Below are 19,798 nucleotides of genomic sequence, written 5' to 3' on the forward strand. Positions count from 1 at the left end.
GTGGCAAGAGATTTTCATCTTCATACCTGAGAACAGCTTTCATCTTGTCTGTGTCTCTGCCTGCTCTTCCTGCACTGCTGTTTTGCAGCAACCCACACAGAGCAGAGCACGCTCTCAAAGAAAACAAATCAGTTGCCACAACCAGTCTGCAAAGAGCCAACTGCATATTTGTGGGGATAAAAGATGCATTTCACACTCAAGTTTTCCACTGCAATCTTTGGATCTACAATTTAAACACCAGCTCTACCCTCGTGCCTTAACATCGTGTCATTTTTTCCCTCTTCTGGTCAGGAGAGATGTGTTAAAGCTAGAACCCATATGTGTTGCCCCTTCTAAAAAATCTGAGTTCATTGAATGAATAAGTTTGTTTGACAGTAGGAAGTTTGCTAAATGCACTTTACCCTTGTGGCTAACTGCAACACTAAAGAGCAAAATACAGTGGCTTGCAAAAGTATTCGGCCCCCTTGAACTTTTCCACATTTTGTCACATTACAGCCACAAACATGAATCAATTTTATTGGAATTCCACGTGAAAGACCAATACAAAGTGGTGTACACGTGAGAAGTGGAACGAAAATCATACATCATTCCAAACATTTTTTTACAAATAAATAACTGAAAAGTGTGGTGTGCGTAATTATTCAGCCCCCTGAGCCAATACTTTGTAGAACCACCTTTTGCTGCAATTACAGCTGCCAGTCTTTTAGGGTATGTCTCTACCAGCTTTGCACATCTACAGACTGAAATTCTTGCCCATTCTTCTTTGCAAAACAGCTCCAGCTCAGTCAGATTAGATGGACAGCGTTTGTGAACAGCAGTTTTCAGATCTTGCCACAGATTTTCCATTGGATTTAGACACCAGACAGGTCAGGGATAAAGTTATTGTGAAATTTAAAGCAGGCTTAGGCTACAAAAAGATTTCCCAAGCCTTGAACATCCCACGGAGCACTGTTCAAGCGATCATTCAGAAATGGAAGGAGTATGGCCCAACTGTAAACCTACCAAGACAAGGCCGTCCACCTAAACTTACAGGTCGGACGAGTGACTCTGGACGAGCTGCAAAGATCTACAGCTCAGGCGGGGGAATCTGTCCATAGGACAACTATTAGTCGTGCACTGCACAAAGTTGGCCTTTATGGAAGAGTGGCAAGAAGAAAGCCATTGTTAACAGAAAACCATAAGAAGTCCCGTTTGCAGTTTGCCACAAGCTATGTGGGGGACACAGCAAACATGTGGAAGAAGGTGCTCTGGTCAGATGAGACCAAAATGGAACTTTTTGGCCAAAATGCAAAACGCTATGTGTGGCGGAAAACTAACACTGCACATCACTCTGAACACACCATCCCCACTGTCAAATATGGTGGTTACAGCATCATGCTCTGGGGGTGCTTCTCTTCAGCAGGGACAGGGAAGCTGGTCAGAGTTGATGGGAAGATGGATGGAGCCAAATACAGGGCAAACTTGGAAGAAAACCTCTTGGAGTCTGCAAAAGACTTGAGAGTGGGGCGGAGGTTCACCTTCCAGCAGGACAACGACCCTAAACATAAAGCCAGGGCAACAATGGAATGGTTTAAAACAAAACATATCCATGTGTTAGAATGGCCCAGTCAAAGTCCAGATCTAAATCCAATCAAGAATCTGTGGCAAGATCTGGAAACTGCTGTTCACAAACGCTGTCCATCTAATCTGACTGAGCTGGAGCTGTTTTGCAAAGAAGAATGGGCAAGGATTTCAGTCTGTAGATGTGCAAAGCTGGTAGAGACATACCCTAAAAGACTGGCAGCTGTAATTGCAGCAAAAGGTGGTTCTACAAAGTATTGGCTCAGGGGGCTGAATAATTACGCACACCCCACTTTTCAGTTATTTATTTGTAAAAAATGTTTGGAATGATGTATGATTTTCGTTCCACTTCTCACGTGTACACCACTTTGTATTGGTCTTTCACGTGGAATTCCAATAAAATTGATTCATGTTTGTGGCTGTAATGTGACAAAATGTGGAAAAGTTCAAGGGGGCCGAATACTTTTGCAAGCCACTGTATGCATCCAAGCATGGAAAGAGGAATTTAGTATATGAAGCTCTGCTAAAATCAAGAAATAAGAAAGAAACAGAAATAAAAATGATTTTAAATATTTGTGTGTTATTTGTAGTAAGATTCACAGTATAAGGCACTTTTTGCTTATTAAATAGCAATTAAATATATGTCTCATGCATGCACTGCATGAGACATATATATACTCCCTGGTCCCTTCATTAGTTACACCTTCCTAGTACCAGGTTAGATGACCTTTTGCTTTTAGAACTGCCTTAATTCTTCAACCATACTGGTGTAATAACATCATGCAGCTGCTGCAAATTTATACAAATCTCCCATTGCACCACATCCAAAAAGGTACTCTATTGGATTGAAATCTGGTGACTGTGGAGGGCATTTCAGTACAGTGAACTCATTCTCATGCTCCAGAAATCAGTTAGAGACTATTTGAGCTTTGTGACATAGCGCATTATCCTCCATCAGAAGATGGACACAGTGAACATGAAGGGATGGACATGGTCAACAACAATACTCGAATATTTGCTTTCTTTCAAGTCATGGTGTAAATGAGGCATAACAAAATATTCTTTACAGCATTACAACACCCGCAGGTACATTGCAGGATTGATGCATGCATTTGTGTTGTTTATGCCAAATTCTTACCCAACCATCCAAGTGTTGCAGGACAAATCAAAAGACGTCGCAGCAGAAATTGAGACTTATACCAACAATGGTTTTTAATTTTCTGTTGTCCAATTTTGGTGAGCACATGTAAGCTGTAGCCTTAGTTTTCTGCTGTTCTTCTGCTGCTGTAGCACAGCTACTTTAAGGACTGACATGTTGCCTGTTCAGATATGCTCTTCTGGATATTTTGGTTGTAACAAGATGTTGTTGGAGTTAATGTTGTCTTCCTGTCAACTGAAAGCATTCTAGGCGTTCTCCTTTGACCTCTAGCATCAACAAGACATTACTGCCCAAAGAAGTGCCGCTTGCTGGATGCTTTCTCTCTTCCATACCACTCTCTGTAAACCCTAGAGATGGCTGTGCAGAAAAATACCAGTTTTTAAGCACTTGCTGAAACAATTAGAGCAGCTCATTTGGTACCAACAACCATGCCGCATTCAAAGTCATCTAAATCCCCTTTTTTCCCCATTTTGTTGTGCCCAGTTTGAACTTCAGCAGGTTGTCTTGACCATGTCTAAATGCATTAAGTTGCTGCCATGCTGCATTATTGAGCTGTTGAAGAGGTGTACCTAATGAAGCAGTAAGCGTAAGTCTTAGAAGATTAAAACCTTTGGTCCTGGAGGGAACGAGACTGGGAAATTGTTTATTTTGCTGCCAAACAAGGCAATTTAGAATTATGATACACCAGAATAATATACTGTGTATATGGTTTGCAACAACTCTGCTTATTTGCAGCACCCAAGGGACTGCCTGTTCGACTTAACATAACATTAAGGAATTATTTATTTGTTAAAAAAAAAAGAACTTATCCGCTTTACAACAAGGAGCAAACAGCCAACTAACCTACGTCTACCTACAGTAATCTATCATTATAGAGTAACACAATAACTGAATAGGGGATTTTTGATAAGGCCACACACTATTTCTCCTACAGGCCTGTTTTCTTAGCGTTGTACTTCGACTACAACCACCGCAATGAGCTCTTGATCCTATCCCGATGCCTTATTTTTATCCCCCTTCAGTGTTTTTCTCAGTTGCCAAAAGGATTAAGAACCTATCTTTTAATACCGCTCGAACGTCAACTGTGCACGTCATCCTGCAGTCCTGAGGTGATTGACTTCCAGCACCAGCGTCTGGGAAACCACCGATTCATCCCTGTGAGGAGATGTTTGCATTTTTATTAACCACAGTGGGTAACGCGTTAAGCAACTAAATCATGCAGCGGTTTTGGGCTATTTCGTTTTATGAGGTGTGAGACCTTTGCTGTTCCGTTCACACTGAGGTCACTGCGAAGAGATTGAAGATCGCACCAATCTGTGATCTATGATCAACACCATCACGCTACTGTACAAATGAAAAAGTTAATAAAAGTATGATGTCATGTGTTAAATGGGACTGCTGCTGGCCTCACCCTTCTAGTGATTGGCTCTCTACCCAAGCAAAGTGATGCCTGCTATTAAACTCCTGGGTCAAAACATCAGTTGCTCGCTAAGGACAAATTGCACAACTGATCCGATACATAGTGAAGCCCTGCATAAGTAACCAAAGAAGACAGGGAACGCCTATAGACTGAGGCGAGATTACCCGCCTGATTCTGAAGCCATTCATTATATGGAAACCTCTCTCTGCATAAACAATGGTTTAGAACTAAGAACCATAAACAGAGAATTTAGGCAATAAGCAGTTTTTATCTATGGATTTGACATTTTGCAGCCCACATATACTCCTTTAGTTCTTGTTAAGAAAGCTAATGTCCTACGAAAGTTTGATTCTCATGAACTGCTTGTTCTAGGAAAGAGGTTATCATCAGCCATCAGACTTTTTTTCATTCACAAGTGAAGGCAAATAAGCAAAAGAAGAAATCAAAGAGACTCAACAAATGGTGCATGATTGAGAGCTCTATGACAAAACGAAAAACAGGGATAACGCATCAGTCAGACATTTCCCTCTGCCACATCACGGCATTCCTCATTCAAGTCATCTCTGCCGTACAAGCCAAGGGTGGAAACAGGTTATTGTAGTCATTCAAACAGAAAGGAAAAGTCTGGGATCTTATCAGAGTATGAGATCTTTATATAACTGTACTGCCCTCCAAGCGGTCTCATAAGGGAGCAGCAGAAAACATTCAATAGCATTGTGTCGCTGAGTCACCAGAGAAAAGCATTCATGTAATGAGAATCCCCCTTTAAACGATGCCATAGGCAACAAAAAGAGGAGACAAAGGACATCTTTGAAAATTCTGACAAAAGACAGTCTGTCTCTCTAACACATTTACCTAATGAAGGCATAAATAAAGCTTACCCCGATTCTTAAATGTTCACATCTTTGTAAACATCCTTTTATTTCTCTGGGTGTCCAGGAGCTCCAGTAAGAATCACAACCTCTGCTATCACATCCCTGTTTGAGGATGACTGTCACCTGTGATTTACATAAAAGTGCATTTTTAAAATGACAAGTTAAGTTGGTCAGAGAGAATGTCACTGAATCGGCAGCTCACCTCAACTTTACAGAGCTAGCGGGCTGCAGCTCAGAGCTAAGCTATCTTGCATGCAACTGTTGCCAATCTCAAAGCATCATTAATAACCAGAAAAGTTCCAAAAGCCAAATTTGACTCCCCAATCAGAACAAAATGGACGATAAGCGCACTCAGTTACTTGCTATTGAACATAATTGAGCACATATCCGCTAAAGAAGCAGATCAAAAGTTGGCCAAGACTAAAAGCAGAGCTAAAATTGAGTATCTAATGTACATCCAGCAGATGAAAAGAAACACAGCCACAAATGAACGATAACACTATTGCCCCATAAGTGTGGAACTTGTAAATGAATGCTTGTATTGTGTCAGCGCTACTGTGATTTTAAGAAATGAATGGCAGTGAATGCCCCACCACCACCTCCACCACCAGAGAGAATACGAACTCAGGGGAAAGACTGGAACATGATCACATACCCTTGTGCCCTATCAAGTCCTGACTGGGCCTATTTGTTACAGTGGCTCTGAGAGGGGTTTTTTGCGTTTCCCAGGTCATGGTTGAACTTCTCATATTTATGTTTGTCAAACTGAAGGCTGGCAGTCTAATTTGCTGGTATGTGTTTTCATTAGGTCTCTGGGGCCGAGTAAAGCTCCTTCGCTAACGTGGTTCCTCTGAACTTTGACCCTGGCTTTAATGGGAAGCCTGGCACAGAAAGTGGGGTTAAAGGGGGGTCAAGACTTCAGTAGGTCCACTTAGAGTTAAGGTAACAATTTGAGGAGGCATAACATGTTATGTAACCCTGTCGCTACACACTAATGACTCGGTAGAGCCTGAGGAATGTGGTCTTTCAATAGGTGTCTTTTACATCAGTTTCTGTTTGTGGAAACAAAATTAGCTTTGGTATGGTAAGATTGGACAAATCCTGCTCTGTGTGCTAGATAAGAGCTATGTAGGGCATGTGACCCACCACTGGAAAAGTAATCAGCCACAGGCCATAAAACCAGTACAGAAAAAAACTGTCATACGGTCATTTTTTAAAACTCTATCGCTGATATTCCCTCAAGGCAGAGCAGCTATTAATTTCCTCACTGAAACATTAGGAATGTAGGCTGGTAGGAGTCTTTCAAGGACTTTTAGAGAGGACAAAGCACTGACAAAATTGCTTTCATCATTTATTTTATCAATAGATTTTTTAATAAGTAGGTCCTATATTTGCATAACTAAAATCTAAAATAATAACCAAAATATTAATTGATTGTATAAGTAATGGTACAATCAAACTCCCATGGTTATGAAGTCTTACCATCTACTGGAAAGAACCCCAATCGTTTTGATAAAAGCAAACATCTCACACTGTTTGGTATCATGCTTTTATTTCACGTAGTAGAAACTTAGACCAGAAATACAAAATCCACTACTAGTTCTACTAGTATCAGATGGAGAAGTTGGTTTTTATGTTTTTATCTGTGTGTCGTTTTGTTTACTTATGATTGGCATAGACCTTGACCTTTAAAAGCTATATATGGAAAACTTGCAGGACGCACGCACATTAAAATTAGTGGACTTTCCAACTTTCGGCTGTGCCACATGACCTGATGTGTTATCTAATGAGATGCTTTGAATTCTTGTTGGATGACAGAAAGGTTCAATGACCAGACAACAGATAGGGGGGGGGATGCGGAAAGCTCTCAAACCCTCAGGGTAGCATCATATTCATGACTGAGCTTAAATGTGAAAACAGTCAATCTCACCTGTTCCACAGCCAAGCCCAGAGCAAGTATCGGGAAAACAAATACCAACGACATCAGGCATACTTTAAATATTTTTGAGCGTGAGAGTTTTTGTGTATGTTTGTAGTTTTAAACTATTTGGCTTGTTGTACCTATTTGCTCTGGGAGTCCGTTTTGGAAGTTTTAATAGAAGTAAGTGGTTCAGTAAGCACCTAGGTTTGTCTTATTAATTTGCCCTTGTGTACTTGGACGCTTATCTTTCTTTTAGAGTTTACCTTTATTTTAAGTCTAAAGCTGATATGGTATCCTACGATTAACAGACTCATCCAAATGGCCTTATGTGGGGATATAAAATAGGAGGTTTCTGTTTATATGTTTATTTTTGCTTATACTCGTGTATTTTACAACAACAGGCTACCGTTTAACCTAGTGATTGTTATCAGCTAAAGTCATACTTATACCTATCAAAGCGAAACTAATGCTATAAGTGTCTATTTATACGTACCTGCCGTGTTAAGATCAGGTCACTCACTACCGCATGCTAACCAGCTGGCTTGCACCTTGGGACGTCCTGCTCTGCAAATTCATTGGCCTCTGCTGCTTAGCGTCAGCGCAGGAGGCTGGGCTCTGATGAGGACTTTACTGTCAGGAATGTATAGTAGCACTAAAACCCCACTAACTGTGTCGCGCTGCTGCAGGCATCACCTTTATGTTTGGGACGCACTTAAGCTGGATTACATACCGGTGGTTTCGAACAGCTTCTGTAGCCTCTAACTGACCTTTTTTTATTTAATAATTAATATTATGCGAGTTTTTACTTGAGCTTACAAGAAAGTCGTCTCATTTTTTGTATTTATTTGGCGAGAAAGAACTGTTTCATTACACGGCACGACTTCAATGCCACATTCAGCAACCATGAACAAAAGCGGAATGGTGACAAAAATCAACACCAGGATAAGGACTGACCCGTTCGCTGGCAGCTACGAGCTCGTGGGCAAAGAACTGGGCAGGTGAGTTTGTTTGTTGCCTGAAGGTTTTCGGTTTTTTCCTCCAAGCAGTCATTGACAAAAATCCTAATACCTTCGTGCGTTGGCTGGACGTTGCAACAATGTCTGAACAGATTTAGGCAAATCGCTTAATCATATTAGAGTTACTCTCTGCACGTGTTACTGGGAAGCCTGCTAATTGAATATTTCCAATTGCGCTTTCCATCTGCTGGCGCGGAGCAGCGCTTTGGCACACGCAACGCGTAATGGTAATGCGTTTCTGTGAGTCCTGGCTGGAAGTTGCTAAATAGCTTTGAGACTCTGAGACATTTTTAATTCTAAACGGTGACAATAACGAGTTGTGTGAAAATGCATGGACTGTTCTTATACATTATCTTTGCGATTTAAGGAAAAAAGTTTACGCTTTGCTTATTGTTTCTGCCGAGGTCCCGCGTGCACGGTCCATTATATCCTGGTGTAAGTGGTACTGAAAATGCAAAGCCTCAAATGTCAAGAGTTGTGCTAAAGAGTGGACTTGGAGTAATCGTTCTGAATGCGTGGCGATCTACACTGACATCAAGTGACATATGTGCAACAACTAATGTTGAAACAGATGCGAAAACACAAAGCAAGACTTTCTAATCCTGGCCTATATAGTTCATAGACTTTCTGCTTTCTTGACTATTTTCCTGTTTCATGTACCTGCTTTCCCACAAGTTAAATATGTCTACCACCAGTGCCTTTTTTTTTTTTTGTCTTGCTCTGGCTTCCTCTTTCTTTAGCCACATATATATTTATGTCTCCCAGTTGCTGGTTTGTGGATGCCAGCTGAAATTCCAGATTCCAGCTGTATTTAACTGGGGATTCCCCAATGTGCCAAATTACAATGACTTTCTCTAGTAAGCACTGCAGCATGAATGAAGAAGATGAGCTGTGTTTCGCTCCTTAGGTTTCACTCAATTCAGCAGCTGGTTGCACTCTCTGTTTTTACAAATCAACTTCAGGTTTGTTCTTTTGTACATGCTCAGTAAGTAAGTAGCCAGTTTCTTTTTATAAGACACCCTGGGACATGAGGGAGAGTAGCATGACCTGTCGTGCTGGCTTTAGGCTGCCAGTGTAGTCTACAGCATCCTATAAACTTTTTTCTTTCCATTCACCACCATAGATCAACTTTCACCCCCCCCCCCCCCTTTACTCCCCGTCCCATGACTTCAGATCAACAACAACCTGAGATCAGGCTTCATAATCACATTAGGTGCAGGAATGTACGTAAGTGCCGCATGGCAGGAGATCAGCTTTATTGTACATTTGAATGCCGAACATTTCAACTGTAAATACCAGGCAATAATTCAACATTTGCAGAAAAGAAATGCCTCCTGACCCCTTTTTGAAAGCCTTCTCATTATCACGCTCTGCATGGTTTCCTGCAGAAATGGGCACAAAATATGTTGTGGGCAACCTGAAAGCTGGAAGAGGAACTCAGGTTGTTTCAGACTGTCTGTGAAAAAGGCAAATAAGAGCTGTCATTTTTCATTACGCTTCAGACATAAGTCAGTGAGCCTCTGGGGAAGTCAAAATGCAGACTGCACGGGAAACCAATTTCTTAATCAAATTATCACCATCTTGCGGAAAGGAATGTTTTGTGTCACAGTAAATTTGGTGATTGATAACAGATGAGTTTCAGACAGGTTCCTGAACTGTTTGAACTATATAACTGCAATTGCTGATTATTTGAGAAAGCACTTCTCATTATTAGTCAGAGCATGGTAAGACCTTTCTCTGTGTTAACAGTGAGATGTTGGTATTTTTAATCCAAAAAAGCAAAAACGTATTTTTTAAAATGTTAAATTATAGCGTGATTTTTATTTATTTATTTTTTTAATAACAAAAATATTCTTTTCATCTTCCTGGTGAACATGGCCAGCTACAAGATGGCCTTGTTTAGTAACCTCTGACCTGTTGTCAGCCTTTGAAAGGACCCCCCCCACCCCCACCCCTCCCTGGGCTGCTCATTTCAATAACCACTAGTCATTTCTTTTCACTCTAATATGTAGCACCCAGCCCACAGCTCTGAACTTGGCTAATTAAGGATGAAAAGCCCCTGATGGCTTTTGCCTTTTCAGTCTGAACAATGACTCGTCACTACACTGCGAGACTGGGAAATGGGGTGGCAGCCAGCACACAACCAGACTCCAGCCAGAACAGTAGCTGTTTTTTGGTCAGCAGCACAGTCAGCTTTAAGCAATACTGTGTGGGAGGAAAAATAGCTGGACTAATGTTACACTTCATTTATTTAGTTATCTTCTAGCATCTTTTGTTCACTTTCCCCAAGCCTTGTGTGTTGTGTCTAAAGTGTAGCTTAAGAAAACACCGAGATGTTAGTTAGATGTAGATATAAAGATTACAGTGACTGTCTTCATGTTGCTTGGGTTCTAACTCGACTGTCAAACTGTGAAACCCCCCCAGCGTGTGGCCTGCTCAGTCACATTCATGTGGGTGGTCTTGGTCTCAGGACTGCTGTGTTTAGCTGACTGGTCAGCTTTTGTACGACTGTCAATGCAGAAGCAGTCTCTGGCTGAGGGTCTGGGTGGAGATGTCAACACAATTCCATTTGTCCCTGCTGCTGTCAGCTGTGAAGAAAGGGAAGTGGTGCACAAGGCCTCATTTTCAGCCCGGGAGAGACGGCTGGTGATTGTGTTGGTTTGACCCAAATGCAGTTCTGCATACATCGGACATCCTGCCCTCACCCACAGCTGACCCTTAGCACCTTTTATGACTCTATTAATGTACATTCAGGGGGAAAAAAGTCAATGTTTATTATAATTAAACGTAGATAGTCTTAATGCTGTGTTTTACCAGTGACATTATGCAACCAAGCTGTCACATCTCTTTGTTTTTGCTTGACCTACAAAGTAGCAATACCCTTATCAGAGCCCTGCCCTCTATTCTGCAGCTCTTGCCAAAAGTGTCAGCCTTATCTGCTCTCCTTCAGACCCTCCTGAAGGCTAGAGGAACAGGAGAAAGAAGGGGGATCTATCAACAGAATGCCTCCTTTGCACAGCATATCAGTGGTGAATAACGGTCTAAATTTTTCAAATGATGCCACATAAGCACCTTATCTCTGGACTTTTCCATAACCGCACCCTCACTGTTGCACTTGTAGCCAATTGGTTTGCCTTTCCAAAATGCCTCATGTCTTCTTAGCAGTCAAATATTGAGTAGATTGTATGCAGTTTAAGTGACCTACATTTAACCCAGTAGCAATTTGAAAAGGAAATGGACCCATGTCTAAACAAATTAAAAAACATAAATAAATAAAAAAACACAGGAAGGTGGTTGTGATTTTTCTTCATGGCTAAACACTCTGTTGCTCTTTTTTTTTTGTTTTGTTTTGTTTTGTTTCCCAGGGGAAAGTTTGCAGTTGTGAAGAAGTGCATTGAGAAGGCGACAGGGAAGCAGTACGCTGCCAAGTTCCTGCGAAAGCGACGGAAGGGCCAAGACTGCCGCATGGACATCTTAAATGAGATTGCTGTGCTGGAGCTGGCCAAGGCAAACCCCTTTGTGGTGGCACTGCATGAAGTCTATGAAACCAGCACTGAGATCATTCTCGTTCTCGAGTGGTAAGTCACTAATGTTCTACATCACAAATATTCAACTCTCTTTCCCAAATTAGCAGTGGTTTGGATAGCTAATGGCATTATACAGCAGTAATCTAAATAATTATTCCTGAATCTAAGTGTTTGAGCCATAGCAGAGAACTTGAGGGGGGTGATTAGGTCACCAGGTATTGGTGAAGAGAAAGGTGGGGTACGCTCTGGGCAGGTTTCCCAAGTGTACCTTACAAATAATTCTTTTTCATAAGCACAGGTTTAGTTGGAAGAGCCTCAAATCTTACATACGTCATTCAACATCCTGTGTTTTGCAAGATAAGAACGTCAGAGCTTGGTGCTTCCGTGTGAATTATTAGTTTTTATGCAGTATGGTCGGCTGATTTGCAAGAATAAAAAAAAAAAGAAAAAAAAGTATTTCCTGGCATAGTTCTAGGCAAGTTGCTAGTTCTTAAAAAAAAAAAAAAAAAAACTACGTGTGAAATGCACAGGCTTGCACTAGTTTAACATGGTCTTACCTTAAATGGAAATTCTCTCTGTCTGTAGTTAGACGCTCGTCTCGCTGTAGCGTGAACACCTCAGTTTCTTGTTATGCTAACTGATTGTGATGAAGTGTCACTTTAAATACCACAGTAAAACTGCAGCATGCTTACTGTGTAAAAATGACAACATTAAGCTACCAATTACTCATTTAGATGCTACCGCTTGAATCTGGTTAAGGCAGTGATGACTCTCAAACATGCATGTGAACACAGCAGGTGGTTCACACTGCTGATTCAGTTCCCTAACAAGGTCAATTCAGCATCTGGCTCTGGCCTGCTGTGGTTCAGTATTAAAAATCTTTACGTATCTAGCGAGTGTCATCAAACTCCTTTCATGAAACACTTTAATTAGGATTTAGAAAGATCCCTTAGCATCTTAACCACCTCACTTCCCTCATTACACAAAGATAACAAAGGAGTTTGTCCTTGAATCATGTTCCTGGGACCCTGTTCCACAATTGCTCACTTCTCAGGCAGAAAGCCTTCTCCTGCTCAGGATCCACTCCAGTTATTCCCTTCCCAGACATGGAATGCTTCTGTAGAACAAAAGCTTCTCTATGGGGAAGGCTATGTTTGACCTCTTGACTAAAGTGTGAAAGGGGAAGTAGCACCATAGTTCACCCCTGCATGCCTGCAGAGAAAACATAGCAGGAGGTCAGTCTACAGTGGCCCACATTTCCTCTTCAGCTGCCAAAGAAGTTACACTGGGAGTTGTTGGTGCGCTGGGATTTGAAGCAGCGTATGCATGCACGACATCTTAGCTCTGACAAAGCTTCTTTTTGTTTGTTTGTTTGTTTTTTAAATGTCAGTCATTTTCTGCTGCATGTCCTAAAAGCTACAGAAGAACTAACGGCAAGCGAATGAAAAACTGCATTCACAAACCGTCTGACCTCGGCATGAGTTTCAAGAATTGCAAACCATTTTCCATTTCCTGTGGGTTTAAATGTAAGCAGCAAGCAAAGCGCAGCTCCCAAAAGTAGCACACAGCCATGCCGGTAAAATGTCGTGTGCACACACACTTTTTGTAGCCACAACCACTTCCTTGTCAAAGTCTAATCATCTTCAAAAATACAGCTCCAGCATGCGTCAGTACCAAAGAAACCCCCAGGGTAATGACTAGTTTTAGAGATGATCACTTTCATGAAAACTGAATCACCTCTAAGTTCTTTTTGTGGAGAGTAACTTGAGGTAATCAGTGAGATAGGTCCTCCATGGGGGGGACAAAGTTCTTCCTAAATGCTATGTAACACAACCCAGGCTGTACTGGACTTTAACTGAAACATGCTCTAGGTGACAGAGGGCTATCAAGGAGTAATGAGCCAAAAAGAATGATTACTAATCAAACAGAGGATTGACTTGTTTTGCCCCTTTTGCTTTCTTATCTATGCATTCAGAGTTTGGGTGGGAGTCAGCTGTTCTTAACTCTTGTCTTAAACCAATTATTTAGCTCAAACAGTGTGGCTGTGATAGGTTTGTTCTTTTGGACTGTTGTAGGGATGATGTCTGCCTGCATTCTAAAGTAGGGAATGCATTAACTTCCAAAGCACAGCAACAATATTCAGACTTCAGGGAATTAGCCTGTCATTCTTGGCCACAATATATGCAAATGGTCTTTATTAGGATTTGAAAGCAAGGATCATTAAAGTATCCATCAGACTAACTTAGTCCTTCAGTTCCTTCACCCACATGAAGGCATCAATAGCCAGCTTGCATTCATTTGGTATACATGTGCAGATCAGCGTAAACCTATTGAGCCACTACTCTTAAGTACTCTGGGGGTCATCAGCTGGGATTGACTGTGTTTACAGCAAGCAAGTATTTATTGCTAAGAGTTTAAAAAAAGAATTAGGTCTGAGAGAGGTAGAGTGCCCAAACCCAAAACAAAATGCTTTCTATTTTTACTGCTCAGGTTATTGAAGTTGGCAGGTTGAGAAGGCTAACGGGGATTTTAAGGTGCTGATTATATAACAGTCATGCCCAGGACCTAACGGGGACTGGAAGGTGCAGCTTATGTAACATTTGTGCCCAGGGCTGGGACAAAAAAAAATTTCCTCTGAAGATAAAAAGCATGTCTGCTTTCTAAATCCCCCACATATGGTTGCAGTGTTTTTGGAGGGAGTCAACTGTGAGCTTCAGGCATTGCTAGAACTGATGGAGCACCTAACATAAATCCACCATGTCTCCACATTACTTAACGTTGTTATACAAGCATAGCAGGGCTATGCAGGAATCTTACTATTACTCAAAAATGAGCAAGCAGTTTGTTTCGAGTAAGTGAGTAGAAAACGATGCATGCTGAGGCTCATAAAGAGCGGGTACAAACTTCACACTTCTCTGCTTCTTTCTATTTCAAGAAAATATTTTTACAAAGTGATAAGTTGGTGGGTGTTTTTTGTTTTTTTTGTGTCTATTTCCTTCCCCTGTTTTAGTGAATTTATTTCAGTTTATGAGGTTGTAAAGGAGCTTATCTGAAGCTGCTGATATGACCATTCTTATCTCAGCAATATTCCTGACAAGAGGAAAGTACTCACACAGGCGGGGTACCTAACACTGTACTGATTTATGTTGGACTCGCTTGCAGTGTGTAGATGTGGATGAACTTTGTTTCTCTAACACAAATGAGGGGGAAACGGTTATATAATTGTAAAGAAAGCAGTAATGGCTTTATATTTTCTTTTCCTTTTTTTGTGCGATAGGTTGATAATTTGCATTGCCAACTTATGTGACTGAAACTGTGTGGAAGGGTGTGTTTGTAACTTTCGAGGAGCAATTTATTATTACAAGTGCAAATGAAAGTGAGCCAAGCTAAACTTCACTGGGTGGTTATCCACTCAAAGTTATGTTCTTCTCATCTTATCCTTAGTTTCTTTTTATTCAGTTTTCCTTCCTGTGTTTTTCTTCCAGCGCCGCCGGTGGCGAAATCTTCAACCAGTGTGTTGCGGACAATGACGAAGCCTTCACAGAGAAAGATGTGATCCGACTGGCCAGGCAGATCCTGAACGGGGTGGCCTTTCTGCATCGGAATAATGTGGTGCATCTGGATCTGAAGGTAAATGCGCAAGAAATGTTAATGACAAATATAGGACAGTGCGCTCTCTCAAGAGTCAGACTGGGGAAGATATTATTTCTCTTATGCAACCACAGTTCATTCAGTGCGCCACGACTTTGTTCCCGTGAGGAATCACTTTATAAAAGCATCTGACCTAACTATCATGTTTTCTTTGATGTGTCTTGAGGTAACAAAGGAGCCATCACTGAGATTTTCTTTTCTTTCACGTCTCCTTTCTTTGCATTTCACAAATTAATCATGATGTGTCTGGCTTCTGGTTACACATTACACAATGTGTTCTAGATAAAATTATCCGTTGAGATGCACTAAATTGTTTTAGAAGGGCTTTCAAATGTTTGAGATCTTGTGTCAAACTGTTTTCAAAAGAGAAATCATTCATTATCGAAGCATTCCTGTGGTTCCTCAGCCTTTGCTGGCTCAAGTCTGATATTTGGATTTCTCTTTCTTGTATGTATCCCATTGTTCCAGCTAAATCTGGCATTAGGCCAGCCTGGCCCGGATTTAAGTTGTATGTACACTACAGTATTTACATAGACTAACCATAGAGCCATTTAAGTGTTTGGCAGAAATGCCTTTACCGCTCTTCAGAATTGTCTGATAGGCTTATTGGATGATCTGGGCTCAAAGGCCCAGTTAGCAAGTTGACTGACGACCTAGACCCCTAATCCTGTCAGGATCAGTTTTCCCAAATGCTTTGACTCGTAGATGCGTAATTAATTACCTCAGATGCCAGACCTCAGGCTGCTCAAATAATCAGTCTTTATCTCCTTATGTAACCTTTGCCTAATCCACGTGTGTGCCCTCTCCAGCCTCAGAACGTCTTGCTGACCAGTGCCACACCTCTAGGGGACATTCGTATTGTGGACTTTGGCTTGTCTAGACGGATGGACAACATCACAGAAGTCAGGGAGATCCTGGGTACCCCAGAGTATGTGGGTAAGTCCTGCTTTCAGCTATAAATTACCCAAAACTACATGTCTCTTTTTCTTTTTTAAAATGTGAGCACATTTTAAGGTGACTAACTTTGGCCATGTATTTCTGTTGCAGCCCCAGAGATCCTGAACTATGAACCCATTAGCACTTCTACAGATATGTGGTAAGTGTGCTACTTTAGATAGTATTTCCACTCATGTTAGAGGATGCCACACACAGCTAATTTAATCTAGATAAATATTCAAGACAATGACATCACCTCCATAACGTGCAAAAGACAATTTTGTGTCTAGACCTTTGACCACAAGACAAACCTTACTACATACTTGCATTTAATTGGATCATCATAGAATAGTGGAAGCCAGCCAGATGTGTGGGGCTTTGCAACACACTGCGTAACCATAAACGACAATGACTTGCCCCATAACCACCTTCTCCTTTCTCCTTCCTCTTTACCAGGAGTATTGGGGTTCTGACTTATGTCATGCTCACGGGCGAATCTCCTTTTTTGGGTGCTGACAAACAGGAGACATTCCTCAACATCTCCCAAGTCAACATAGACTATTCACCGGATACATTCGAGGGCATCTCCTCGCTGGCTGTTGACTTCATCAAATCTTTGTTGGTTAAAAACCCAAGGTGAGGCTCTTTTTAAACAGTAAAGGTGAAGATGAATAGATGTTATGGTTATGGCTTAAAGGGGAGAGTTTCCATCAGCATCACTTTGAGCAGATTAACACACCAAGGATGTGAGTCAGGTTCACACCGGCACGAAAGCACACGTTCCCACACGTCTAAATGAGCGTTTGTGGTAACAAGATTTGCGTCACTTGGGCGAGAAGTCGTTTCCTTGCTTGCAAATGCTGGTTGTGAATTTTACTCATTTAGCAAACTTTCAGTTCAGCATTTTTGGATTGACGTTAGATCAAACACTGATGCATGTCTTACCTTTTCCCTGCCTTACCATTTCGTTAAACTCAGCGGAACCTCTCCAAGATCTTTAAAAAAGATACCTTAATGTGTTTAGAAAAGCATCAGCAGACTCTCTCGCTCTGTCAAATGCAGACACACAATCTCCAGTCAGTATCATTTAATTGCAGGAGTACAGTGGCAGCACTGGAAAAAGGCAGATATTTCACCGTCTGAGTAATCGGTTAGAGACGGAGGGGAAAAAATCTTGACAGCAAATGGCGTTGTCTTTGTGGCTTTTCGTGCCCAATGTTGAAAAGTAATTTGGCCAACTTGTAAGAAAGTGTCTTGAGTGAATCTGAAGATCTAGGCAATCAATCTGTTATGTAATGTCTCTGGGATTTTTCCACTCATCCACAGTGTTATTGTGTTTGTGTATACAGGAAGAGGGCCACAGCAGAAGAATGCCTCAATCACCCCTGGCTGAACTCCTGTCCTCACTCCCACCCACACCTCCACAACAGGTCGCCGTCCTCTTTGGATGAGCCGGAGACGAGTCAGTCAGAGTCAGAACCAGAGAGTCCAGCTCCATCCCCTGAGTTAGATGTGATTGGGTCATTTCTCAGGTGCCCAGGCCAAGGTGAGCTGAAGGCGGGCCGTGGTGCCTTCTCTTTCAGTGAGCCTCCTTTCTGCACAAGACCCGAAATCCAGCAGGAGCTCATTTGCTGACTGATGTTTCACAGTTGGAAAGGGACTCGGTAAATTTAAACTCCATGGAGCAGAACCTGAAAACCTTTAAGCCTTGAGGTGCTTGGTTTTGATCGGAACCAGGACCGTGTTTGAGTGGCTGCAGTTTGCCTGGCTGCTCCTACTGCTGCGACGTCTGTGAGCTTGATACCTCTGCCTGCGCCTGTGTGTGTCACTGTGTATATGTTAAATAATACATGCTACTCAGTGCTAGTTAGAATGATTGTACAGGAGGAATATGAGAGGGCTTGAAGATGCAGGACAAAGGAGTGGGAGAAAACAAGGACTTTGTTGAGGACTGCACTGCTGCCTTATGTGACAAAACTGAACTTGGCTCAGCTGAACACTGGCTAGTTCACCCCTGCACACATACTGCTTTATCCCCAATTAGCCTTCGGACAGGGTTTCAGAGGAGAGATGGCCTCCCACTTCCTTGAATGACTTCACTCAGTGTGCGCTCTCATCTAAACAAGTTACGTTTCAGTGACCCAGACAGACCTTCTGTGACGAGTTGAAGAAAGTAAAGCATTCTGACAGGTGGATCTACTTAAGAAAAAAGAATGAAAGCGATGAGCAGCGCCCTGTGCGAAAGCCAGACGTTAACTGTATTGTTTATTAATGTGTGTCTTGTACCATTATAGCCCCTCAAACGGTCAAAGCCACATCGATGCCTGAGGTTAAGATGGATATGGTAGCATTCTTATTATTGAGGACAATCATGAGCACTTTTATTTTGTTATTGGACTTTTGTGTAAAACCAAAGGCTCATAAAGCACAGTTAGGTGTCACACGATGTACTGTACATATTAACCAGTCTCCAACACCCTCTGTTTTTGTCACATGACCTGTTATTTTTTCATTAAGTGCCACCCTTTTAACCTCACTTCTGTTAATGTTACAGTTGAAAGTTTTACCTTTTTTTTTTTTTTTCCTTATTTCTTTTGTCTGTTTTGTTGACCTTTGCACAAGTTGCACATTTTGTTTTCTTTGTTTTTTGTTTTGCTGCAAGGTTGCCATTAGATTTCATGCTTGTCAAATTTTGTGACATCAGCCTTGGAAAGAGGGAATCGCAGGGGCTGAATATATATATATATATTTTTTTTTTTAAAATATGGAACAGAATAAAATAGAATGTCACAGAAAACTGAAACCCCAGATGTCTTTGAATATGTGATGTTTGCCTTTAGAAGCTCGGGAGCAGAGAATTGACATTTTCTCAAAAGAAAGTAGTGAAATGTATATTGAGTTTTGATATTTTTTTTTTTGTTTTGTTTTATCATTGTATGGATGTCATTATATTGTTGTATTTGGTAACTTTGTTAACTTTTATGTATTACTGTGTTTCGCCTCTCGAATTTCAGGAAGGTTTGCACTTGTCCTTCTGGACGTTATGTTAAAATAAATAAATGTTGATGGCTTGCATTATGAAATTTAACAATCATGAGAAATACATTTGAATTTTGTATCAAAATATTGAGTCTGGTTGTTGTGAGTCCCCCCCCCCCCCTTCTTTCTTTTCTTTATCATAGCAGCAATAAGAGAATATGCTTTCTGGAAAAACTAAAAAATGTAATAACATGTTTATGATAGTAATTCAATGAGATCCAGTTAGTCGGCATGAGCTCTTCCGAGAAGGCCGACTAAAAATAAACATTCATGAATTCCAGACAATCGATCTTTATAATCTACTAACTTTTCCTCTTAGAACCATCATCATGACGTCAAAGTTTTTACATTTTTCCAGTATCTTAGTAAAATGAGTGATGCTTTGATCTGTTGCTTTTTTTTTTTTTTTTCTGCTAATCTACAAATGTTAGGGTGCTAACACACTGAACTAAAATAAGAACGTTACAGTATGACGTCAGCATGTTAAATACAGATACTGGCACGGTGCCTGATTGTAGTTTAATGGCCGTTTCTTCTTCATTCTTTCACCTTTAAATAAAACTGGGTTGGGTGGTGAGGGAAATCAATGCTTTCCAAACTGAAATGAAAGAATTGTTAAGCAAAAGGAAGGTCCACTAAAGCTGTTTTTGTCAGTCAATAGAATTTAAATTGCTAGTTAACATTTTTTTTTTGT

General features: G+C 41.1%; 1 protein-coding gene across 1 annotated transcript; it reads left to right on the forward strand.

Annotated features, from left to right (window-relative positions):
- Positions 1 to 7,606: 7,606 nt before the first annotated feature.
- Positions 7,607 to 19,211, forward strand: stk17al (serine/threonine kinase 17a like). The gene is made up of 7 exons (XM_063472235.1): positions 7,607 to 7,933; positions 11,317 to 11,529; positions 14,964 to 15,108; positions 15,939 to 16,065; positions 16,177 to 16,225; positions 16,522 to 16,701; positions 17,415 to 19,211. The coding sequence occupies exons 1-7, from the start codon at positions 7,821 to 7,823 to the stop codon at positions 17,698 to 17,700; spliced, it is 1,113 nt and encodes a 370-aa protein (XP_063328305.1). The 5' UTR covers positions 7,607 to 7,820; the 3' UTR covers positions 17,701 to 19,211.
- Positions 19,212 to 19,798: the final 587 nt, after the last annotated feature.

The sequence above is a fragment of the Pelmatolapia mariae genome, linkage group LG4 (assembly GCF_036321145.2).
Source record: "Pelmatolapia mariae isolate MD_Pm_ZW linkage group LG4, Pm_UMD_F_2, whole genome shotgun sequence".
Taxonomy (NCBI): Eukaryota; Metazoa; Chordata; class Actinopteri; order Cichliformes; family Cichlidae; genus Pelmatolapia; species Pelmatolapia mariae.